The 26,908-nt window shown below is 37.2% G+C and overlaps 1 protein-coding gene across 2 annotated transcripts; it reads left to right on the top strand.

The window, feature by feature from the left end:
* Nucleotides 1–7,605: 7,605 nt before the first annotated feature.
* LOC143576751 (protein EXPRESSION OF TERPENOIDS 1-like) lies at nt 7,606–10,685 on the top strand. Of its 2 annotated transcripts, none has more exons than XM_077060779.1 (2): nt 7,606–8,924; nt 10,166–10,685. In XM_077060779.1, the coding sequence occupies exons 1-2, from the start codon at nt 8,324–8,326 to the stop codon at nt 10,450–10,452; spliced, it is 888 nt and encodes a 295-aa protein (XP_076916894.1). In that variant the 5' UTR covers nt 7,606–8,323; the 3' UTR covers nt 10,453–10,685. The 2 variants fall into 2 exon arrangements, with proteins under 2 accessions (XP_076916894.1, XP_076916893.1); XM_077060778.1 differs by having other exon boundaries at nt 7,607–8,924; nt 10,157–10,684.
* The last annotated feature ends 16,223 nt before the right edge of the window (nt 10,686–26,908 follow it).

The raw sequence follows: 26,908 nt of genomic DNA, 5'->3' as shown, positions 1-26,908 counted from the left end.
TAACTTTTTAATTTGAAAGTCAATGATTCAAGATCAGCTTTTGTGTTCTCCATTTCCTTTTTCAAGACATTATTTTTATTGATATGAAAGTTTATAGAGTCTTGTTGATTTAGAACACATATCACCAATTCCTTGTTCTGACGCTTAAGGCTATCAACTTTTTCTTTAAAAGCAGACTCTTTCTGCTTCCAAGCCTTGTTTTGAGCAAGAGCGTCAGTCAGTTCAATTAAAGATCTTGAGGCTGCTTGTTTATAAGCCTCGAGATCTTCAATTCTCTCTTTCAGAGAATGAATTTCTTGTTCAGACATTTCACATTTTAAACATTTGGTATTTTCTGGTTTGGGAGTAGTAGGGTTAGAACTTACCTTGGCATCATTTGACGTCTCTGCCATGAACGCAAAGTAAAGATTCCCTGCTCTTTCCAGAAAAGATGCAGACGTTGCTTTTGACAGTACCTTGTTGACTTCTTCTACAGTAGCAGCTTCTGCAGGAATTGTTGAACTTGGAGATGATTGAGGAACATTTGACTCTTTTGCTTGATCCTCCTTAATCTCCACTGATGACACTTCAGCTTCATGCTCTCCTTCATTTATTTCAGTAGCTGTCTCCTCGACAATGTATTCTTCATCAGTTGAGGAATCATCAGACCCAGATTCTGAGTCTCCATCCACAATGGTGATGTCAGCCATGTTAATGCTGAAGTTCCAGGACTCGCCTTCATCACCTTGAACAGCAAGAGCAGTTTCATTGTTGATGTTTGCGTTGTTTGCTGCTGTTTGATTCTGAGGGACCAGTTGTCTCTCATTGTTGACATTTGCAGCGGCTGCAGCAGGAGTAGATGAAGTTGAAGTAGTTCGGAAGGGATATTGGTGACCTTCCCTCTTTGGTTTAGAGCACTCCTTGGCAAAATGACCAAGTTCGCCACAGTTGTAGCATTTAACTTTTGTTTTATCAAAACCAAACTTGGATTTATTGTTGATTGAAAGAGCTTGGCCTGTTTTCTTAGCCCACTTTCTAGCCCTACGGAACGCGCTGCCAAGTGCCCACATTATGTCGATGCGTTCCATATCGTCTTCATCTAGCTGTTCATAGTCATCGCTGTCCAGATGACTGTTGCCAATTTTACCAGCCACCATTAAGCTGTATGATTCAATTATTGTGCCTAACGTTGCCATATGTTCTTTGGCAACTTCCACCGTTACCTTTCCCAAGCCTTCAGTGTTTAACGTTGCCTTTTCAGTTGACTTGGGTCCGGAGTTAGAACTTGAATTTCCGGAATTTGATGTTGGTGGTGCAGAAGATCTCGTTTCGGTCCCCTTTGATTGATTTGACATTGAGGAGACAAACGCAGTCTTCATTGGAGCATGGTCATTTGAATCTGACATTGGTGATTTTGACATGTACAACGACTTGTCAGATGTTGCTCTGGGTTTCCTGGAGGATGCTCTTAATTCAGCGTCTTCCTGTCTGATTTCTTTTATAAAGTCAGAAAGAAGAATCGTCTCCAATTGATGACTTCTTCTCATCACAGTCAGGAAGGTGTTCCAGCTTGTTGGGAGTCCTTGAGCGAGACATCTAACCTTTTCAGTCCCTGTTGTTTTGACATTATAAGACTTTAGCTCTGACATAAAATGATAGAATCTTGACAGCAACGATTCAATGTCTTCGCCGGATTCTGGACTAAACAAATCAAATTCACGCTTTAGCTCACGTGCGTGAATTTCTTTAAGTGACTCAGATCCTTCGCATCGTTCTACCAGTGCGTTCCAAAGAGTTGATGCTGTTGTGAACTGGTTAAACTGATGGAAGAGATCGCTGGAGAGAGCTTGAGACAGTAAGGAGAAGGCTTTCTTCTCAGCATCAAAGGCTATCTTTTGTTCTTCTGACAGCCTAAAGTAGCTCAGACTTTCACCATCATCGTTTGTAGGATGCACCCACGTTGTCTGAACCGTTTCCCATAATCCAGGATTCACACCTGTGATATGAATCTGGAATCTTGTCTTCCAGGTAGTAAACTCATTGAGTGCCATCAACTTTGGAGGCTTGTTGAAGCTTCCAGATTCTGAATCACTCTCAAGGATCGATTGGATCCTTTTGTTTGTACTTGAACTGGCAGACATGTTTGCTTCTTTGCTTTAATCTTTGATCTTTTAATCGAATGTGTTCTGATTCGATCGAATGTATTCTTTATTCGATCGAATGTGTGTTGATTCAATCGAATGACTGACTGATTCACTGTTCTGGTCTTCTGAAGCTTATCCGATCGAATACGATCTTGTTCGATCTAATGAGGTGACAGGTTCGATCGAATGGGTGTCTAGTTCGATCGAAAAGGTTCTGGCAGTCGAATAAGAAAGAGATCGAATGGGTGGATCGAATCTGAGACTTGTTCGATCGACTGGAAGCAGGTTCGATCGAAAGGATGAACTTATTCGATCGAATGGACTTGGCGCAAATCACGGCGGGAAAAACTGATTCGGTCAAAATTCAAACTGGTTCGATCGAATAAAAGGCTTATTCGATCGAATGAGTTCCAAAAATACGACTTGTTCGATCGGGATTTATGGAATTTCCAAACTTAGAAGATTTGACCAGATTTTCGGTTTTAAACTCACTAACACGAATCCTAATTGATCTAGAAGCAAAATAGGACTCTTTTAATTGTTTTAACACTTAAACAAATAAGCAAACACACAAATATGGATCAAACGTTTAAAAAAACGAAGAACACGATGAATGTTCTTGATAAAACCCGAAATTTTAACACCAAATCTTGAGATCAAAAACCAAAATATATGACTTTTTATGAGTTTTTGATAAGAACACAAAGAACACCAAGAACAAAAACACTTATTTTCGAAAATTTTTCAAGCAAAATATATGATTTTCACGAGAAAAACACGAATATCACCACGAATCTTTCGTGAATCAAGAACCTAAGGCTCTGATACCACTTTGTAGGACCGATTCGGGACTCGGTTTCCCAACGATTCACGGGGCAACGTGTTAGAGTGCGGAATCCTCTAACACGGCGATTCGGTGGTGATCAACGGGCACGTAGGTACGATTCCTAAAGATGTTTGACGCCTAGGATTGGAGGAAACGACCAAGAACACGAAGAACAATCGAGAAAGTTTCTGTAGGCTGCTGGTTCGTGAGTGTGTATTCTGTTCTCTCTACTTGTGAAATTTCCCAAGTATCGTTTATATACCGAAGACTCATTCGATCGAATGAGATACTCATTCGATCGAATGAGATCTGGTTCGATCGAATGAGATCTGGTTCGATCGAATGAGATCTGGTTCGATCGAATCAGTCACTGATTCGATCGAATCAGCTTCGTTTGACATTTTCAGTACGTTAACTTGGTTTCACGATCGTTGGTTTCATGTTGAACCAACCTGATAGAACTGGGGACATACATGTGACATTTCATGTCCTAACAACATTATAACATAAGAACACTCTAGGTATTCTTTACCTCATTCATTTAACAACCATATCCCTTGTCGTTACGTGCAATATCCGAAGATCGTTCACGCCCCGACAAGTATTCATTTGAAATATTCATACATCTTCGATATATAATATTCGTACCTTTATTTTTAACCTGACAGTACGCGCAATATCCGAAGATCGTTCGCGTACCGACAAACAATCATTCATATCTATCACACATATCACATATGACATACACTTATCACTTAGGATAAATGTATTAACAACACATCGAGTATGCACACAGCCCCGAAAACATAACAAGGAATGGGGCTAGAAACTCACCTAAACACGGTTACGTTCACCGTTAATCGTAATCCCTTTCTTCAGCTGTGCACGGCTGACTGTATAACAAGTACACGTATCAAACAACTATCACTACTCATATCATCTTTCCAGTCTTAACTACTACCCACAACGAACGGGGGTCCGGGGGCAGCGCCCCTGGCAGCGGGGTCTAGAGGCGGCAGCCCCTAGCAGGGTCCAAGGGGCAGAGCCCCTGGCTGGGGTCGAGCTGCCAGGTCAGCTTGGAAAAATTTTATTTACATTAACTGTCTTAACACATTTTCCATTAGGTTTTTAATTTATTTTCTAAGCGAACTTAACTTTAGGCGAAGTTAAACCTTAAGCGAACTTAGCTTTAGGCGAAGTTAAACCTTAGGCGAACTTAGCTTTAGGCGAAGTTAAACCTTAGGCGAACTTAGCTTTAGGCGAAGTTAAACCATAGGCGAACTTAGCTTTAGGCGAAGTTAAACCTTAGGCGAACTTAGCCTTAGGCGAAGTTCATCAGGCGAACTTAGCTTGCAGGCGAAGTTCATCAGGCGAACTTAGCTTGCAGGCGAAGTTGTCGTCTGCAGGTTCTGTTCGCTCTTAAATCCTTCGTTCCTTAACCAAATAACTCGATTTAGGTACCCATGGAATCGTCTGACCAGCGCCTACAAACCCCAACTATCAAATCGACCTAACGTCGATGTTTAGAGGGTGCGATTTAGGCATATAGGTTACGGGTCTTTTTATCAATCGATTAACCCATCAAATCATAACCATTTTCAGTAAGTTTAGCTTTGTTGGATTCGTTTTTACCATACAAACTCAGATCTACCATTTCTCAAATCAAACCGAACCTATACGAACGATTTCTAGCTATAAACGTACCTTGAACGAGTCGAACTACGAACACGGTTAAGTCTTGATGTTGTTTTGGTCCGTCACGACGTTCCAGCACCAACAAGCTCGGGTTTTCGCCTTCGGATCTTGGTTCGGGTCGTGTGTGTTTTGGGTGTGTGTATGGAATATGTGAGAAATGGTGGTTAAGGGTATTTATATTAGGGATCATGGGCTTAAGCCTATGGACTCTCCTTCCTTCTTTCATAACCCAAGTCCATAACCCATATCCATTACCCAACACTAGCCCGACCCATACCAACTCCTACTCTATTTATTTATTTCCCGATAACCCGAGTAAACTTTCCCTCTATTATTAAGTAATATAATTAATATCATTTTGGAAATTTCGGGGTGTTACAAAAATGCAGCTCTGATTCAGCTCCACTTATTCGTGAATAGAATGGAAATAATCAAGTTATAAGGGTTATTTCGGTCTTTTTACAAGTTATTAAATGTTTAATAATTTTTGACATGTTATGTATTAATTTAAACTGGATTTGAACTTGCTATGTATTATGTTAAACTTATTTTGTATGTGATTAAACCTTTTATGTATAGTGCATTAAGTTTAACTCGTTATTGACTCATTATATACTTGGTTGATATGTGTTTATTAAATTGTGTTTTTATAATTAATCTGACATGAGCCTAGCTCAAACTTTCAACTTCTCGCAAACACTCCTATATGAGATAAGTGGTAAAAAAACCAGTTGTGAAGTGTTGTTGCCGCTGCAACGAGCGGATACCTCATGGTATGTACGTTTGTGTATTTCTACAAAGAAAAATAAACTACAATTTTTACCACTCGCTTAACGAACCGAATTATTTAATATTCAAATAAAAAAATTATTTAAACTTTCATGTTAATATATATAATTATATGCATAATATTTGTTTATTTATCAATAACTAATATTTAGTTTAAAAAACCTAAAAGTAGTAGTAATAGCAGCAGTAGTAGTACCAATAATAATGATAATGATAATGATAAACGGTAATAATAATAATAATAATAATAATAATAATAATAATAATAATAATAATAATAATAATAATTACATTAACTTTAATTAAAATTTTACATAATCCTTATCGAATCCCAAATCTGTCATAAGTCTTGTTATTATTTCATCTATAATTAATTAATATTATCTTAACAACTAGGAACTTTTGTCGACGTGTCCCGAGCAGCTCGGCCGCTTTTATCATAAATTTTATCACTATCTCATCACTTAATTCACTCGTTAATTCACTCGTTAAGGTGAGTAATCACAACACCATTTTATACCATTTTACATTTTTGTGGGTGTTATGCGTTCACAAATTAATTAGATTTATGAATTTCACTACAATTCCATTATTTGCGTAGATATGAAATTATTCTATTAGTTGATACGTGTGAATGTGACTATGTGTTTATTTTGAGTTATGGTTGTTGGTATCTCATCCTCATCCTCTTTAATATGATCATACGCCATTGGAGTAACTCGGACCATTAGGACGACGGAAATGGCCCTTTTTATATTATTGTTATGTTAGTTGTAGTGACTCATGTATATCACAAGAAATTGTGATTTTGAATATTATGTATATATAAACCGTAATTACTTGCTCAACTTTATGTTGACAAACTATATATTTTCACACATGAAGCATGTAGCTTTTTGAGATGAAGCAAGTGTTGAAGTTTAGATTTTACCTTAGGTTGCAATGACGAATAAAGAACTATTTACTGTTAAGTCGTTGATTGTAATGTTATTTCTTTTGAGACAATGTTTGTGTTGTGTATTTGACCGTTACATGAAATTAATAATTTAGATATTGACACGTGTAATTCATTTAGTGTCTTTTAAGCTATAATAAATATTATGTCGCGTCCTGACATGTTCTGTCGTAGGTTGGGATGTGACATTCACGTCTCCATTAGAATTAGATCGTAAGTATATACTATATATTAATGTAGAACTAAATGCTAAAATAACTTTGCTTACTTTGATGTGTAATGTAACCCTTATGGTTTTTTTCGAATTTTTTTACACCCTAAAGTTTATTAACAAAAGTAAACTGTATTAAAAATTTATTGTATCAGAAACTACACCAAGTATCGTTACCATATTGGTTTCATGACGAAGCGAACTAGCACAGACTAACAACATGGGTATGAGTATTTTATTTGTAGGATCTAATAAGACTGTTAGTTTACTAATTGAGCAAGATAGTTAAACCTTTTGAAGAATGTCGTTGGCAACACTACCCAGTGTCGGGAATTTTGTGTAGGCGACACTTAATTATGTAAATAGTTTAGAGTGTCACCATGCTAATGGCAAGACTATTAGTGTCGGATGTCAATTGCCGACCCTAACAATGTCGGCTAGACACATAGAGATACTAGCATGTTTTGTATAAATAAATTTCATTTTAGGTCATTTTGGTTGTTTGTTTGCTTTGTAATTTCATGTTCGTGTGCGTTTTGATCGATTAGAGAATATGTAATAGATGTAGCAATGGCATAATATTGTATATATTTGGCTTGTTACCAATAGAAATGATGTTTTCATTGATTGTGTATATGTATTTTTCATCTATTACATTTTCTTTCTATAGACTGGTGGTTGATTATATATCTAACCGATTGGTATTTCAAGCATCTGATATTGTTTATTGTCATCTTTAGCACGAGATTCTAATCAAATGTACCTACAATTTGGTATCAATCGAGAGCGGTCCATTTCAAAAAAAAATGATCAAGGGTGGCAGTATTCTTTTTTATGACTTTCTGTCGATGTAAAGCATATGTTTTTTATCCTTTACAAATGGATAGCGGTGTTGGTATGGTCGAGAACGGTATCAATATTAGTCTTTGTCGTTCCCAACTGATCGATGTAAAACCCTATTGTCACAATAGGAAGATAAATTTACTAGTTACCAATAAAATAAAATGTTTGAACATCATTAGTCACATGTGGATAGAAATACGTGTTGTCCTTCTAGAAAAAAACAAATGCATAAAACCAAATATCACCAAATACATTAGATAAATGTTTATATTAATTTATTTTATTACAGAAAATGAGAAAAAGAATAGAAACAAAGGTGCTCATTTCTATACAAAAGTTGACTAAATGGTTAAACTTGAAATTCAAGTGGCAGTTTGGAGAACCTTTATGTAATTCACTCACTCCATTCTTTTTCATATTTCTCTCACCCTCACTGTGTGTGTCTGTGTGTGAGAGAGAGACTGAGATGAAATCCCACAAAACAAGCAGCAGCTTCTATCAATTAAAGAATTAAAGAAAGAAACAGCAAGAGAAGCAGCAGCAGAGAAAGAGAAGAAAGAAAAGAAGAAAGAAGTTGCTGCTTTAATGGCTACGGCGGCGTGGCAGACCTGTAATTTTTAGCTTCTTTAATGCTCACGTACAACAACCACACAACTGAATCAATCATCTTCAATTCTCTCATTTTCAAACCACAATTCTAAAATATTGATTTCAATTAACCAAAATAAAAGTATTTTTTTTTACTTTTCCTTAATTATATTAATAATAAATATTAATAATTAAGATATCTAGAAAATAGGTTTGGTTAGGTTATAGTTTTGTTTGGCTATGGATAAGTCACAATTGGGATGTTGTAGGAGTACTTGTCTCTTGCAGAAGCTATGGCTGCCTTCTTCTCATTAGGATCTGCAACTAACTCTATCCAACAAGACCCTATTGAATCTGGTAGCAGCTGGTTGTTGTACAGTTCGAGTACAACAACCAGAACCACACATCACCACAACCACCACCCCCGTCCTACCACCACCAAAGATTTCGAGCTGTGGCAGGAACTGCCACATGCTCATAATTTGCTACCCGGAGTAGCAAATTATTCCATGAGTGGTGGTGATGGACGGTTTATTAATTTCTCAGATGAATCCACTTGGGGATCTGCGAGTTTTGTAGTGACGGGTGGTGGTGGTAGTGGTACTAGTGGTGGCGTGAGTTGTCAAGACTGTGGCAACCAAGCAAAGAAAGATTGTCCTCATATTATGTGTAGAACTTGTTGCAAGAGCAGAGGGTTTCAGTGTCACACCCACGTGAAAAGCACGTGGGTTCCGGCGGCCAGACGCCGGGAAAGACAGCAGTATAACTCCGCCACAAAACAAGATGACAACGGCCGTCATCTTCTTCAAAACACCAAAAGAACGAGATCGGTTGAAGATCCTGAAAACCCTAATTTGGCTAATCCAATTACTGCTGCTACTGCAGTTGCTTCAGGTACTAGATTCTGTAACCAAGATTCTCTAGATTTGTGTCTATATTTTGCCAATTAAATTAATTATTCTTTTTATAAATTATTGCATTAAAAGATTGTGTATATATTGAAGAAATTAAACCTAATTATTCTTTGTACTTGTGGATGCATTATATCTTTATCTTTCATTTTTTTAATCACAATTTTTGGAATCACTTAATTATGTGATCTTATAAGCGGATTCTAAGCAAACACGAATATGAAAATATATCATCGAGTAATTTAATCGAATAATAACTCATAATATGTCATCTCGTGACTTTGATTGTTTTTTTTTTTTTTTTTGGGGGGGGGGGGTTGAATTGATGAAGATGATTAACACTTTTACTATATTTTTAGTCCTACCAAACATATTTTTTAATAAGAGAAGCTTAAACGTCAATATAATACTCATTTATGATATTCAATCACTCTACCCTAATTGTTAACGTTAATGAAAAAGTAAATTGAATTTATTTAGAATAATTGCTAGACTACGTGTGTTGGTTAATTAGGTTTTCAATTATTTCTGGTTATTGATTATGGTATATGGTTAGTCTGATACACAAATTATACAAAACTTTTAATTATTTTATTAAGCTATCTTTTATGTTACATGTTTATTGATGATGGTGAAGTAAATTGCACTGCACTAAATTATTTGGAGGATAAAACAAATTCAAAAAAAAAAACTTAAATTGTTTGATTTCTTGATGATGGTTCATATTTTTTAAATTTTGTAGTTCCTAAATACAAATCTATATGTTATCTGATTTTTATGTTTCATTTCATATGTTTTTTTAGATTGAAAACATATGTTATATTTCAATTATTTTCTTTTGTTTTATTTCTTTTAGATTGAAAACATAAATGATTTGTGTAATGTACCGCGTGTTCTCACAAAAAACTGTCGTTTTGACCTAAGTCAGACTAGATAATTGATTAGTGTATTTCATTTGTTGGATTTCAGAGGTCAGAAAAGATATGTATTTATGTTTAAATAACTGCTAGAGTCCTATATTGGTTAGATGTTCGTTCATGTTATTGTAGTATGTAGTATACTATTTGTAGGCACAAAAATATATGAAATCCTATTTTATCATGTTATACTATACCCCCAAGTGTATAGGTTGGTTATAATGTTAATCATTATTTTCTAGGACAGAAATACAAGAACTTGTATATTAATGATTGTTTTTGTGTGTTGTGAAACTAGGGTTAGAAGTCGGTAATTTCCCACCAGAAGTGACAACACAGGCAGACTTCAGATGTGTAAGGGTTAGCTCGATGGATGAAACCGAAGACCAAATCGCATATCAAGCCGCCGTGAACATTGGCGGGCATTTGTTTAAAGGAATTCTCTATGATCAAGGTCCCGAAAGTCAGTACATGGGCGGAGACACCTCTTCCGGTGGTGACACATCTTTTAGTCATTCGATATACTCATCACTCGGTGGCAACAACGATTACATGCCCAGTACGCAATTCTTCCATCAAATTCCAAGAGACTAAATAAACACTGGTGATCAGTCACATAATAACTTCGATCTACACGCAAACTGGACTCGCTAATTAGTGTTGTTTCCGGAATATTTATGCAATTAACTCGAAACTTAAAGGTTAATTTGATTTTGTTTCCGGTATATATATATATATTTGGATGCAAAGTTTGATTTAAGGAATTAAGGGGATATATTATATTTAGGGTATACCTACGAGTAATGGTGGTATATGTAGCCGGCAGCACCTACGAGTTCTGTCCATAATGTTTTTTTGGTGTTTTCTTTGTTTTTTAATAAACAAATAATTAAGTTTATGAATAATTTCAATTATTTGTCTGTCTCTTGGTGTGAATTTGTTCCAAAAATCTCTTCTTTTCCTTCATTTACGCCTTAAAGCTGTCTAATTAATCTCTTATTTTGTTCTTTTATTCTGTGTCTTTTGAGCCTTCCAGCCATGCAAGAAAAGTATAACACATAGGTCTCTCTCTCTCTCTATGTATATATATTATTATTATTATATACTATATGTATATATATTTGTATATATATTATTATTATAATATACCTATAGTCTTGTCCAAGGTATTCAGTAAAGTTGACTTTTTTTTATCTTGCTGGATGCATCGAGCCACAAAAAATTATGCCAAGATCTTATTTCTTGTCTTTTTGAAAGGTTCTACAGTTTTGAAATAAGTACACTACAAGAGATCGAACATGGTCGGGTTAAATGCGACTTTAAATTACCGGTGAATAATACTTGTAATGTGGACACAATAATTATTTACATTTCTAACCTTTTTTTTATCTGATAGCAACCTAAAAACCCCAAACCGAACATCGCACGGCTAAGCCAATAAGTCATAGGAATTTGCAATCTCTAACCTATTATTATACACTAGTTGGGTGTTCGCGCGATGCAACGGGGTGAACGTGCAATATGACATTGAACGCATAATCAATGTTGTTACATGCATGCGTCAATTGATGACAGTGCACACATAACTCGAATGTAGATGTGTATCTCGTGCAAAGTCAATACGTGTGTAACCAAAGATTGAACACACGTAACCGGCACCTGATACAGGCATTAAACTTGCATAGCCAACAACTTGCACGTAATTCAGGCTGATTACTGGTGCAGGGAGTTGGGTTGAGTTCTTACCGATGTTGGTTAATTACGTGTGTTACGTGTTGACGCTTGACACACGTTTATCGGTCCCCGTACATGTAAACAATGTCTTCGCATAACTAGTGACGAAAATCAAGTAGCAAAACTGAAATGTATTATAGTTTCAAATAAATATTTTTTAACCCAACCTGTTTTAATTCGAATCCTATTCCAACCTAACACTGTCCTAAACTAAAAGATTTTCTTACCTAAGTCCCTTCTACTCAAACCCGTACCGACACGAATCGAACTAAATTATCCTTTTTTGTATAAGCTCGTTCCAACCCTAATTTGGTCTTACACATGACCCGAGCTCGCCCGACTCAATTTGTTTTAGGTCCTAACCGGTAATCACACGTAATATGTTAGTTTATTAAAGTTAAAAAAATATAGCAATACCATACTCAAATTAAAGAAAATAAAATGTTTATTTTTATGGTGTAATAATTTTTTAAATAATACTAACGTTTGAAAAATTTATGGTCGTTAAAAAATCACGGAAGTAGTTGGTTTTGAATAATGGTTAATTATATAACTATTATATAAATTAACACAAATTAATTGCAGTTAAGAACCAAACTTATAATTATTATTATTTAAAAAAAAAATAATGCACATGATGTGCCCTAAATACAATATTACCCCTATAATGTTTCAAAACTTTATGCATTACATGTTATACATTTTGCATGAAATAAATTTTGTACCTCTTCAAATTTTAGAGGTCCTTCACTTATGCATCATATATATTATACATTTATCTTTTGTTAAACTATGGGTTGATTGATTATTTTAGAGCATTCATATTCAACTCTTTACCATATATTCATATATATATATATATATATATAATTACATTAAAAATCAATACAGTTTTTCTTTCCTTTTTAATTAAATAATATATTTATTATACTTTTATCTTTATCAATTCTTTGTCATTCACTTACAACCACTTTCAGAAAATATTATATATTATACGGTGTGAACAGTGAAACCCCAAATTTAAATTTCTTGTATAATGTTTTCTCTCTCCTCTACTCACAACCATTTATAACCATACCATATAATTTTCAATTCCCCGCACACATTTTTTAGGACTAGGTTGAGAATGCTCTTAGAGCATTCCCAGCCCGCCTCCATCTCTGTCTCTATAATTATACTAAAAAACACTGCATTTCTCTCTTTTGTTCAATTAAATAATATTTTTTTCCTTTATCATGATAGTGATCCCTATCTTCTACTCACAACTAGTTCAACTAATATTAAAAAATAAATATGGGCAAACAAAGATTCCCCAAACTTACAAAAATCACTACATTTTATCTCTAAACCTTATAATTTACACTCATAGCCCCACACTATAATTTGCAAATTCTCATCACATAATTTTAGAGGATGAGTTAGGAATGCTCTTAGTTGTGACATTTTCCATGTTTTTAACCTAATTTTGACTTTACTTTTGTTGTGTCAGGTTAGCGTAACGATTGTGTTATATATTATGTAGGGTGGGTTGATGATTGTGTAAGTAAAGGTTGTTGATTCGTCGTACTGTGATTGATGTGTATGGGATAATAATATTATGTAAGCTAAGTGTAAATCCTGAAATTTCTAAGAATAATATTTAATATATTATTTATTCATGATGGAAAAGTTTACTTGAGTTAGTAGAGAAATAATAAAATAATAAAGATGGAAAGATAAATAGGCTTTAAAGATGGAATTACATATGGACTAAAACGGAAAGATGGGCCTTAGGTCCATCGTCTTAAGGGAGTATAAATACCCTTTAAACCCTAATCATTTCAATTTTCATCCATCTTTACAAAATAGCCTACACCTTCAAAAACACACACTTAACCATACACTCTCTACACCACCAATCCATCTTTATAATTTCAGACCATATCAAAGAAAGATCAAGTTTGTTTATTATCTACAATAACAAGAGATCATCAAAGCTTAGCTAGGACAAACGTGAAGCCTAAAAGATCGGTCCATTTAAGGTACGTATTATCTTAATGATTGTTCATTTGATATCGGGTTTTCTATGAAAAATTATGGAACCTTATATCGGGGTCTAAGGGTTAATAAAAATATAAACTTGACGTTGAAACGAAAACGTTATGGGTCGGATTCCTTCAAATCATTAGTTAAGTTCGGCTCGTTTAGTATTCTAGATCTAGCAAAAACGGGTTTTGAAATCGATAAAGGTTCAAGCTTTATACCAAAAACAGGTTAGATATTGATGATTTAATAATAATGAGAGTAATATGGATAAGAAAATAGCCATGTTAATAAAAATAATAATAAAAATCATCAGTAGTTACGAGAGAAAGGAAAGAAATGAAAAGAAAGGAATAAAAGCATCAGACATGGGTTCTCGGTTCCCTTGAGTTCTCGGTCACAAGTTCCCTGTTTAGAGTTCTCGGTCATGAGTTCTCTATTTGGAGTTCTCGTTTATGGGTTCTCGGTTCCCTTGAGTTGTTGGTTCCCATTGAGTTCTCGGTTCATCTGAGTTCTCTGCTGAGTTCTCTATCTTTGAGTTCTTGGCCATTTAGTGTCATGTTGTGGACTTTGGGTCTGGTTCCAGTTGGGTCCAGATGCCATAATGGACAGTGGGTTTAATCTAACAAAGTTCACGAGTTTACTAAGCCTATATCCTAATGTAAAACAAAGCTAGCCCATTTGTCACACCCCGACCAAAAGCGACGGAAACGTTGGGACTTGACCGATTGTCCATTGCACAACGACACTATTAAGTGACAATAGTTAAACAACTCATTTATGTTCATAATATCATAAATAGCACAACATTTTTCATACAAATAACCGAATAAATAATCAAACAAATAAATTGTCCATTTATGTCTAATAACCTAAACGGTCACAAGATAATAGTTCTTCAAGTCTCCAAATCAACCAAGTAATAAACCTGTAACATTGCATAAAATAAACTTTGTCAACACGAATGTTGGTGAGCAATTTTCATGGTTTTGAACAGTAAGTATATAATAGATGAAATCCACAACTCGTATATGGAGCAATAAATATTAGCAACAATCTAGATGTGCAAATAGTAATTAGTTTGAGACACATTTCTATATGGTAACAACCAAATATACTCGGATAATAGTTGTCCTATGCTATTAGCAATTAAGCTAAAATAGTTAGGGGAGTGCATGATCATGCTTAATAGTTTAATAGAGGTCAACCCGCCTAAAGCAATAAACATATAACATGTTATCATGTAAAGCGTACAACACCAAATCGAGCATTTATTTAAGTAACATATACTAAAGAGTTTGTGGTTTGAGACACAATGAACAAATCATTTGAATTTGAATAAGTATACAATGTCAGCCCTAAAATGTAATATGGAAAACGGGGGATGAAAAAGTACTCACATTAAATAAATAACTTGGAGGGTTTGTTTGTGATAAACCGGGATAATAAGTTCAACGAGCGAGGTCTAGGTTAAAAGGGTCTCGGGTTGGAAGATGGTCTTGAAAGACTTTAAAGTAAAACAAAATGACAAGTTAAATAATTAATTAAAGTTTGAGATTTAAAATGTAAATACTTGAGAAATTAAAGTAATGGTTTTTGAAAAGTAAGTTTGCTCAAAATCGAGTCTCGGTATTCTATTCATTAGTTTTACTTAACCTATGTTAAGTAACTATGTGGGTATAAATGCAATATTGCAAGACCCTTTGTTATATAGATACCAAAAACGAGACTTAATGAGCGTTCAGATTAGTCGGTTCGGGTCTTGAATAATAAGTCAAGTCTTAAGCCAACATTCCAAAGTGATAAATGTTATGAGATAACTCAATAAAATCAAAAGTAAACTTAACCAAGTTTGTAGTTCTATTGAGAAGAACCTTAACGTTCGTTAAGCGAGTGTTCGATTTTATCGTCCAACTTGTTATAAGATCAAGTTGGAGCCGACATGTCGAGTTTGTTGAGAAAATAACTAAAATTGGTTTATAATATATTTTAAAAAAAACTACGAGTTTTGGTGGCCCAAAACACAACTAGTGTGTCTTAAGCGAGTGAACTCGGTTTAGTTTGGTTTGGTTCGGTCCTTGACTAGGAATAAGACCGAAGATGGTTACCACATGCCCAATACCATGGAATTTATTAAATAACTTAGAAATTATAATACACAATCTTATATGTAGCATATTATTAAATCATTTTATATATAACGTATTTAAACGAAAGTTTGGTTTTGGTTCGGTTCTTGACTCGGGATAAGACCGAGGATAGTCACCACATACCCAATACCCTGGAACTTATTAAAAATGATTTTGGGAAAGTATAATATTCAAATCTTAAATACAACATGCTTATTCAACTATTTAAACAAACAAAGCTTTTAAATGAGAGTTCGGTTTAAGTTCGGTGCTCGACTCGGGATAAGACCGAGGATAGTCACCACATACCCAATACCATGGAACTTATAATAAAAATGATTTTAGAAAGTAAAATATTCAAATCTTACACACAATATGTTTATTCAACTACTTAAGCAAACAAAGCTTTTAAGCGAGAGTTCGGTTTCAGTTCGGTGCTCGACTAGGGATAAGACCGAGGATAATCATCACATACCCAATACTGTGGAACTCAGTAAATTAATTTACAAACTGAAATAAATAGTAACTACAATATTAATAAGCATTAAGACGGAATATAGTATAATCAAGGATTGCAATAATCCTTCATGTAGCCTTGCCTTATAAGCCCAACACTTCACCGACCGAGACCAGAGAAGTGAAATCTGAAGGAAAACAAGGGGTATATATATATATATATATATATATATATATATATATATATATGTTGCAACAACAATCTTTAATTACTTAAAGTTAGTTAGAATTAAATAAATGTTCTTGTTTGACTTTTAGAAGTCAAACAAGGAAGAACTTGAAAGATGGAGTTTGGAGCTTAGATTGAGAGTGTTTGGTAGTATGAGTAGGTTCAAATGAGTTGTGTGGTCTTGATTTATGAAGGATAAGGTGTAAGGGTTATCCATAAGGTTGTTTTAGAGATTTCCAAGCATTTTGATTGGTTTAGAGGGTCAAACATGTGATAAATGACAACAAAAACGTAACTGGCTGCTACAGGGCTCCTTAGCGCGGCGCTAAGTGTCGCGGAGGAAAAATCTGATCTTCAACTTTGGCAGTTTTAGTCTCTGTTCGTTTTGAGCGTTTTAGGGGCATTTTAAGGGTTGTAAAAGATGTTTTTAAGATCCGACAATCATAAAAAAAATATGTAACATAAAATTCTTCATTTTTATATTATTTAAAGGTTCGGGATACAAGACAAGTCTGTTTTCATAATAAAAACAAATACAAGAGCGAATACGAATCAAATTGGAAAATGACGAAGGTCACACCATCAATGTAAACTAAACGAACGAGCCTAACTTAGTAAGTGTGTTGGTTAATTGAAATACAAACTTAATAAATTATACAATTGCTTAACAAATACATATATTTAACAGTTAGCCGTGTACAATTAAAGAAAGGGATTACTGTTGGCTCCGAACATAACCGGATCCAGGTGAGTTTCTAGCCCCACTTCCTTGTTATGATTTCGGGCTTGTGTGCATACTCGATGTGATTAGTTCATACACTTACCTTAACTGGTAAGTGTATGCTATGTGAATGTTTATGAATGATGTATGTATGATATATGAATGTTTATGAAGGATGTATGTATGATATATGAATGATGTAGCAAAGATTAAGAGTGTGTATGGATGTATATAATAATGTAAAAGAAAAGGAAGGTATGTATGAATCGACAGTAAGAAGGTGGCAGACCCTAATAATATATGTGAAGAAGGGTGGCAGACCCTAATAATATCTGTGAATGAGGGTGGCAGAACCTAATAATATATGTGAAGGAGGGTCGCAAACCCTAAGAATATCTGTGAAGAAGGGTGGCAGACCCTAATAATATGTGTGAAGGAGGGTGGCAGACCCTAGTAATATTTGTGAGGTTATAAGGCGAAAGGTACTTTAAGGGTGGCAGACCCTAATAATATATGTGAGGTTATAGGGCGAAAGGCTCTTTAAAACGTATAAGTATGTATGTAAAGTAAGATAAATTATGAAAGTATGAAAGAAAGAAAGAATGAAAGTAAGAATTAAGGTATATACTTATGTATGTACGATAGAAAGAATGAAAAGGTTAAGTAACTAATATGTATCTTCGGATACATATAAGTAAGTATGTGAATGTATTGTATGTTGCCTGATTAACTAGAACTCACTCGGCATAGCTGACTTTTAGTATGCATGCAGGTGAATAGGTTGAGGTCAACTCGCTTGAATAAGGACACCTGGCATTAAACACAAGAAACTAGCATCTTGAGGAAAATGTTATGATGTTATTGTGGTTTATGTTTTAATTTGAAAGATAAAATATGTTTAATTTGAAAAGATTTGAACGATTCTGTAATATATGTTTGAAGTTTATCATTCCGCAAAAAGTTTTAATTAACTCTGATATTTAGAACTGTGTTTATGAGTAAATCCAACGTCTATGTAGGGCATTGGGATCGGGGTCTTAAAATTTGGTATCAGAGCGTAAGTTCGAGAGAAATAAGCATCCTACATGCTTAGACTCGAACAGAGAATGGGACTTAAGTAAGAAAAGAAAGAAGATGTCAGTTCAAGAATGTCATGTTTCACTCAAGCAAGCTAAGTTAAGGTAAAGTATATGATTAACCTTATGTGAAATGTAATAATGTGTAAGTAAGATAGCTTAATTTCTAAGTATATGATTACATGAACTGTTAGATTGTCTAACTGTTTAAAAGTAGAACTAGCACAAGTGGACTCACGAAGGGAAGTGTATATGACACAGAAAGAAACGTGATCAGCTAATCACAGCTGGCCACTGTTATTACCTGTTAGCATTACTATCCTTGTACTATATAGTTCCTTAAGTGATGACGTTTGTGTTTCCTTATAGAATACGAATGGCTGGAGAAAGAAAGGTTGTCAATCAAGGAGGTCGTACGGGACGTCGTGGTAGGCCACACATTACCCGGGAACCTTCAGTAGAACCAGTTACTAACACAAGGGAAGAGATGAGTGTGCGAGGACTAAGCAACAAAGGATATCAACTGGATCATGTTGTTCAAGCCGCCATTGCTCAAGCTGTAGCTGCTGCAATGAAGAACCTGCAAGCTGAAAAGTCTGCAGCCATGTAAGGACCGTTGGGAGGGCAGGGGATGACGGTAAGAAAGCTGATGATGGGGAAGGTGATTCGAGTGAAGTTCGATCGGCGAAAGTTGATGAGAGAAAGAGAGGCCGAGGTGGGTGTAACTATAAGTCGTTCAAAGGTTGCGACCCGCCAAAGCTGACTGGTTTAGGGGATGCAATCACTACTCTCCAATGGATAACCGCCATAGACAAGGTAATCTGAATTAGTGAGTTTTGTCCTGACCAAGCTGCGGGTTATGCTACCCAGTCGTTTGGAGATGAAGCTAGGTACTGGTGGGAGACTGTGGAACAGAGGAAGACTCGAGAAGAGATTAAGGCGATGAGGTGGGATGACTTGAAGGAGATGGTCATGAAACGTTTCCGTGCATATGCTGAAGTTGAGAGGGCTGAGATGAAGTTCCTGAATTTGAGGGCGGGTAAGATGACACACCGCGAGTACACTGCTGAATTCAACCGCATGTCGAGGTTGGTGCCTGACATGGTGAACACCGAGGCCAATCGAATCAAGTGTTACATTAGAGGACTTCCACAGAACGTCCGCACCTTAGTCAGGGCAAGTAAACCTGCTACTTTTGACTCTGCTGTCGAACTCGCAGAGATGATTTACGATGATCTGGTTGTGGACGATGTGGTGGTGGAAGAGAAGAAATAGAAGAAGTGGGATGTTCCTACTAAACGACCTAGTACTCATTTGTGCAACTCCAAGGATATGAAACAGAAAGTGTGGGAAAGGAAATCATGCAAGACTTATGAAAAAGTGCATGATGGTGAGTGCAAGTGGGGTACTGGTTCTGATGTGTGCCATAAGTGTGGGAATCTCATGGTGGAGAATGCAGGTTAGGGTCAAATGCTTGTTACAAATGTGGGAAGGTGGGGCATTACGCTCACGAATGCAATGCCAAGCCCACATGTTACAAGTGCGATAAGAAGGTTCATATGGCAAGAGAATGTACCGAGGTCGGAGGAAGTGGAAAGAAGGACGCTGACCAGTCTAGGCCAAGGACCAAGGCCTACATGCTAACTCAGGAGCAAGCCAAGCAGATCCCAAATGTCATGATAGGTACGTTTCTAGTAAACGGTATTTCCGCTTCTGTGTTGTTCGAACCAGGTGCAAATAGAAGTTTTGTAGCTACGGCATTTAGTAAGTTAGCCAAAATGAAATATTGTCGTGTGCCTGAAAAGTTTACCGTAGCAACCGCTAGTGAAACCTCGGTTAGGATAATGAGAATAGTTAAGGATTGTAAGATAGAGTTATAGGGACGTGAGTTCCCTGTTACCTTGTATGTTATGACCTTTGGAGGGTTCGATGTGGTTTTGGGAATGGATTTGCTATTTGAGTGTGAGACCCAAATAGTGTGTAAGAGTAGGTTGATAAGATTAAAGTCCTTGGATGGTGGTACGGTGACGGTTTATGGTGATAAAGAAAGTTCAGGGCTTAATGTTATTTCGACGATAAAAGCTGAATGTTTGTTAAGGCGAGGGTGCGGTGTCTACCTGCGTATGTTGTCGAAGCTATGGCCGAGATGAAATAAGTGAAAGATGTTCCTGTTGTGCGCGACTACCCAGAAGTGTTCCCTGAGGATCTTCCGGGGTTGAATAGACTTAATACCAGGAGCACAGCCCGTCGCGAAAGCACCTTACCGCCTGGTGCCGTACGAGATGAAATAATTGATGTCCCAACTACAAGAACTCCTCGATAAAGGTTTTATAAGACCAGGTGTTTCCCCGTGGGGATCACCGGCATTATTTGTTAAGAAGAAGGATGAAAGTATGAGAATGTGCATAGACTATCATGAGTTGAATAAGCTTACGGTGAAGAACAGATATCCGTTGCCACGGATTAAAGATTTGTTTGATTAACTACAAGGTTCGAATTGGTTCCCACGAGTAGAACTTAGATCAAGCTATCATCAGCTGAAGGTGAAGGAGGCAGGCATCCCTAAGACAGCGTTTCGGATGCGGTATGGACACTACGAGTTCCTCGTGATGTCGTTCGGTCTAACGAATGCTCCCGCGGCATTTATGGATATGATGAATAGGGTATGTCGGCCATTGTTAGACAAGTCAGTTATCGTTTTAATTAACGATATATTTTTTTATTCAAAGAACGAGTATGACCATGCAGAACATCTAAGAGAAGTATTAGACACTTTGAAGGAAGTGAAGTTGCATGCTAAGTTTTCAAAGTGCGCATTCTGGTTGCGTGAAGTGCAGTTTTTAGGTCACATGATCAATCCTGAAGGGATTACAGTAGACCCATCTAAGATTGAGGCGATAATGAATTAGAGGACTCCGCAAAACCCTATTGATATACGAAACTTCTTAGGGTTGGCGGGCTATTATATGAGATTCATTGAAGGCTTCTCCAATATAGCCGCACAGTTGACCGATATGACCCGAAAGTCCGTAGTATTCAATTGGGGTAAATTTTAAGAAGAAGTTTTCAAGGAGTTGAAGAAAACACTCACACAAGCTTCAAACCATACTCTACCCGATGGTGATGAGGATTTGGTTGTTTGTACCGATGCTTCTCATCGTGGGTTAGGTTGCGTGTTAATGCAACGAGAAACTAGTGATAGCTTATGCGTCCAAACAGTTGAAAGGTCATGAGAGTACCTACCCGATGCATGACTTAGAGCTAGTAACAGTTTTACATGCTCTCAAGATTTGGAGACACTACTTATATGGTACTAAGTGTACTGTATACACCGATCATAAGAGTTTGAAGTATTTCTACCAATCGGATGCGTTTGGGAAAAGAGTTTGCATATATTATTATGAAGGATGTGTTTTGTCGGGTCTTGAAACCATGAACTAAAGTGCCTGTTTTTTAATATTTAGAGCTGTGATAGTCTTTGAATCGAGTCAGTTTAACTTTCGTTGTTTTTGGTCGATAACCATTTTGTATTAGTTTGGCTTAGCTATGAACCATAAAGCCAGCTTGTGTTTAAACAGAGTATATAACTGAACACGCTCATTTATGCTACTAGATTCAGTTAAGTGAATACTCTTAAACAAAATACACAAGCTGGTTTCGTGGTGTAGTTGGTTATCACGTCAGTCAAAGTTTTTGTATTTGTTTTTCTTAGTTCGAGCAGAAGGAGCTAAATATGAGATAAAGATGATGGTTGGAGTTGATAAAGGACTACGACTGTGATATCAAGTACTATTTGGGCAAGGCTAATGTGGTTGCTGATGCACACTAAACCGTAAGAATGAAGAAGCCATTGCAACAGTGAAGTCGTATAAGTTGATCATTAACCCATAGCTAGTGAAGAAGGAAAGAATTTTTGGACAAAAATACGAGCTGATGGAGTGTGAAGACTAGGTTTGACCGCATGTGGATCCCGTGCCATAGAGATCTTAGAGGCCGAATCCAAGATGAAGCTCATAAGTCAAGGTACTCGATCCATCCAGGATCCACCAAGATGTATCAAGACCTAACGAGAGACTATTGGTGGCCGGGTATGGAGAATGATGTAGTAGATTATGCCAATAAGTGCTTAACATGTTTGCAAGTGAAGGAAGAACACCGGAAACCTTATGGGAAGATGCAGCCTTTAGAGATACCATAATGGAAATGGGAACACATCACCATGGATTTCATAACTAAGTTATCGCGTACAACTAAACATCATAATACCATTGAGGTGATTGTGGACCGTCTAACGAAAAGTGTTCACTTTCTGCCTATACGAGAGGCCATCTCGTCAGAAACGTTAGAAAATGTGTTCATAAAAGAGGTTGTGGCTAAGCATGGAGTGCTATTAATGATCGTGTCTGATAGAGATACTCGTTTCACTTCAAGATTCTAGAAGAAGTTCCATGAAGCTATGGGAACAAGATTGAATATCAGTACGGCGTATCATCCTCAAACATATGGGCAGTCTGAAAGGACTATTCAAACCCTTGAGGATATGCTATGTGCTTGTGTTTTGGACTTTGGAGGAAGTTGGGATGATCATCTGCATCTAGCAGAATTCTCTTATAACAACAGCTACCACTCGAGTATTGGTATGCCACCGTTTGAGATATTGTATGGTAGACGATGTAGAACTCATGTATGTTGGGGAGAAATTGGTCAGAAGGAGATTGGGAGTTTAGAAGTTGTGCAAGAGACCTCTTCATGTTTTGATCGGATCAAGGCAAAAATGAAAGCTGCTCAAGACCGTCAGAAGTCGTATGCTGATAAACGGTGATGACCAATCTAGTTTAACGTTGGTGACAATGTGATTCTCAAGGTCTCTCCTTGGAAATGAATTATTCGTTTTAGGAAGAGAGGAAAGTTAAGTCCAAGGTATATTGGACCGTTTAAGATCATCGATCGTGTGGGCGAAGTGGCTTACAAGCTGGATTTTTCTTAAGAGATAGAAGGGATTCAATCTACTGTTCATGTTTCTCACTTGAGGAAATGTCTAGCTGATAACACGTCCCACATGTTGTTAGTAGACATCAAGGTTGATGGACAGTTGAACTACAACGAGTAGCCTATTGAGATAGTGGATCGTAAAAAAAAGCAGCTTCGTCATAAAGTTATTTCTTTAGTGAAAGTGATATGGAAGCATCGTAAGGGATCAGATGCTACTTAAGAAGTTGAAGAAGAGATGTGTAAGTTTTACCCAGTATTGTTTAAGTAAGAGTTAGGTTTTGGGGACGAAACCTCTTTTAAGTAGGGTAGACTTGTAACATCTTGAAATTTCTAAGAATAATATTTAATATATTATTTATTTATGATGGAAAAGTTTACTTGAGTTAGTAAAGAAATAATAAAATAATAAAGATGACATGTGAAGATTTTTCGTGATGTTTAATAAAGATATTTATATGTTATGTTTTTAAAGACAAGTTTGAATGTTTTGTAATGAATTGTTGAAGTTTTATTATTTCCGCGAAAGTTTTAATTAACCCTGACATGTAGAACTGTGTTTATGAGTATATCCAATGACAATGTAGGGCACCGGTACCGGGGCCTTACAAGTTGGTATCAGAGCATAAGTTTGAGAAAATTAAGCATCCTACATGCTTAGACTCGAACAGAGAATGAGACTTAAGTAAGAAAAGAAAGAAGATGTCAGTTCAAGAAAGCCATGTGTCACTCAAGCAAGCTCAGTAAAGGTAAAGTGTATGATTAATTTCATGTATAATGTAAGAATGTGTAAGGAATTTAGCTTAATTGCTAGGGATAGGAGTATATGATTGCATTAACTGTTTGGCTGTCTAATTGAGTAGAACTAGCACAAATAGATTCACAAAGAGAAGTGTATAGGACACAAAAAGTAACGTGATCAGCTAATCATAGCTGGCCATTGTTATTACCTATTAGCCTTACTATCCTTGTACTAAATAGTTCCTTAAGTGATGACGTTTGTGTTTCCTTATAGAATACAAATGTCTAGAACTAGGAAAGTTATGGGACAAGGAGGTCGTACTGGACGTCGTGGCAGGCCACGTATTGTCCGAGAACCTTCGGCAGAACTAGTTACTAACACAAGGGAGGAAGGAAGTGCAACTGGACGAAATCTAAGCAACAATGAAGGGTATCAACTCGATCCTGCAGTTCAGGCCGCCATTTCTCAAGTTGTAGCTGCCGCAGTGAAGAACCTGCATCCCAAAGGATCTGCTAGGAGCCATGCAAGGACTGCCAAGAGGTCAGGAGAGAACGGTAAGAAGGATGATGAGAGAGAGAAAGGCGACTCGAGTAAGGTTAGGTCAGTGAAAGTTGATGACAGAAAGAGAGGCCGAGGTGGGTGTAAATACAAGTCGTTTAAGGGTTGCGACCCGCCAAAGCTGACTGGTTTAGGGGATGCAATTGCTACTCTCAAGTGGATAACCACCATGGACAAGGTTATCCGAATTAGCGAATGCCATCCTGATCAAGCTGTGGGTTATGCCACTCAGTCATTTGGAGATGAGGCTATGTACTGGTGGGAGACTGTGGAGCAGAGGAAGACTCAAGAAGAGATTAAGGCGATGAAGTGGGAGGACCTGAAGCACTTTTTGATGAAACAATTTTGTGCTGTTGCTGAGGTTGAGAAGGCTGAAATGAAGTTTTTGAATCTGAAGGCGGATAAGATGACACACCGCGAATACACTACTGAATTCAACCGCATGTCTAGGCTGGTGCCTGACATGGTGAACACTAAAGCCAATCGAATCAAGTGTTACATCAGGGGACTGCCACAGAATGTTCACGTCTTGGTCAAGGATAGTACACCTGCTACCTTTGATTCTGCTGTAGCACTCGCAGAAATGGTTTACGACGACCTGATAGCGGACAATGTGGTGGCGAAAGAGAAGAATGATAAGAAATGGGTCGCTCCTGTAAAACTACCTGGTACACAGATGTGGAATCCCAAGGATAAGAGGCAGAAGGTGTGGGAGAGGAACCCTGCAAAACGTGTGGAAAGATGCACGGTGGTGAATGTAGGTGGGGTATTGGTTCTGATACGTGTCACAAGTGCGGGAGAATCCATGATGGGAAATGCAAGCTTGGTACGAATGCTTGCTACAAATGTGGGAAAGTGGGACACTATGCTAATGAATGTAATGTCAAGCCCGCGTGTTACAAATGTGGTAAGACGGGTCATATGGCAAGGGAGTGCACTGAGGGTGAAGCTGGAGGAAGTGGGAAGAAGGATTGTGATCAGGCTAGGCCGAGGACTAGGGCCTATATTCTGACTCAGGAGCAGGCTAAGCAGATCCCAGATGTTGTGACAGGTACGTTGTAACACCCTTGGCAAACACAACATCGTCCCACTCTTAGGCTATCCCACATCGGCCGTGGACAAGAGAGATCCTTGGTTCATAAGTAATGCTCTGCCTCTTAATATCACCAACGCGTTTTGGGCAACCAAAAACAAATCCGTGAGTTTCCGGATGGGCAATCCATCGGGGGCAAAGCGGACAATATTGGTGGTACGAGAGGCCAGGGTGTTACAGGTGGTATCAGATCAACTCTTGTGCCGTTCGGGATTATGGGACACGCCTCATCGAGGACGATGAGTCCAAAGGGGGGTTGTTTGTAACACCCTTGGCAAACACAACATCGTCCCACTCTTAGGCTATCCCACATCGGCCGTGGACAAGAGAGATCCTTGGTTCATAAGTAATGCTCTGCCTCTTAATATCACCAACGCGTTTTGGGCAACCAAAAACAAATCTGTGAGTTCCCGGATGGGCAATCCATCGGGGGCAAAGCGGACAATATTGGTGGTACGAGAGGCTGGGGTGTTACATACGTTTTTTGTAAACGGTATTTCGGCTTATGTGTTGTTCGACTCAGGTGCAAATAGAAGTTTTGTAGCTACGACATTTAGTAAGTTAGCAAAAATGAGATGTTATTGTGTGCCTGAAACCTTTACAGTACCGCTAGTGAAACTTCGGTTAGGATAATGAGGATGGTTAAGGATTGTAAGATAGAGTTAGAGAGACGTGAGTTCTCTGTTACCCTATATGTTATGACCTTAGGAGAGTTCGATGTAGTTTTGGGAATGGACTGGATATCTGAGTCTGAGGCTCAGATAGAGTGAAAGAGTAGGATAATAAGGTTAAATCCTTGGATGGTGGTATATTGACGGTTTATGGTATTAAAGAAAGTTCATGGCTTAATGTCATTTCGATGATAAAAGCCGAAGGTTTGTTAAGGCGAGGGTGCGGTGCCTACCTAGCGTATGTTGTCGAAGCTACGGCAGAGACGAAAGAAGTGAAAGATGTTTATGTTGTGCGCGACTACCCAGAAGTGTTCCCTGAGGATCTTCCGGGGTTGCCACCGGAGTGAGAGGTAGAATTCCAGATAGACTTAATACCATGAGCACAGCCCGTCGCAAAAGCACCTTACCACCTGGCGCCGTCCGAGATGAAAGAATTGATGTTCTAACTACAAAAACTCCTCGACAAAGGTTTCATTAGGCCGTGTTTTTTCCCGTGGGGCGCACCAGTGTTGTTCGTTAAAAAGAAAGATGGGAGTATGAGAATGTGTATAGACTATCGTGAGTTGAACAAGCTTACGGTGAAGAACAGATATCTGTTGCCACGGATTGATGATTTGTTTGACCAACTAC

Source organism: Bidens hawaiensis, unplaced genomic scaffold (genome assembly GCF_021521415.1).
Source record: "Bidens hawaiensis isolate Kalapana, Puna unplaced genomic scaffold, B.hawaiensis_p1.1 tig00028286_1, whole genome shotgun sequence".
NCBI lineage: Eukaryota > Viridiplantae > Streptophyta > Magnoliopsida > Asterales > Asteraceae > Bidens > Bidens hawaiensis.
Note: the sequence above shows the minus strand (reverse complement) of the source record. Positions and strands in the feature narration are given on the sequence as shown.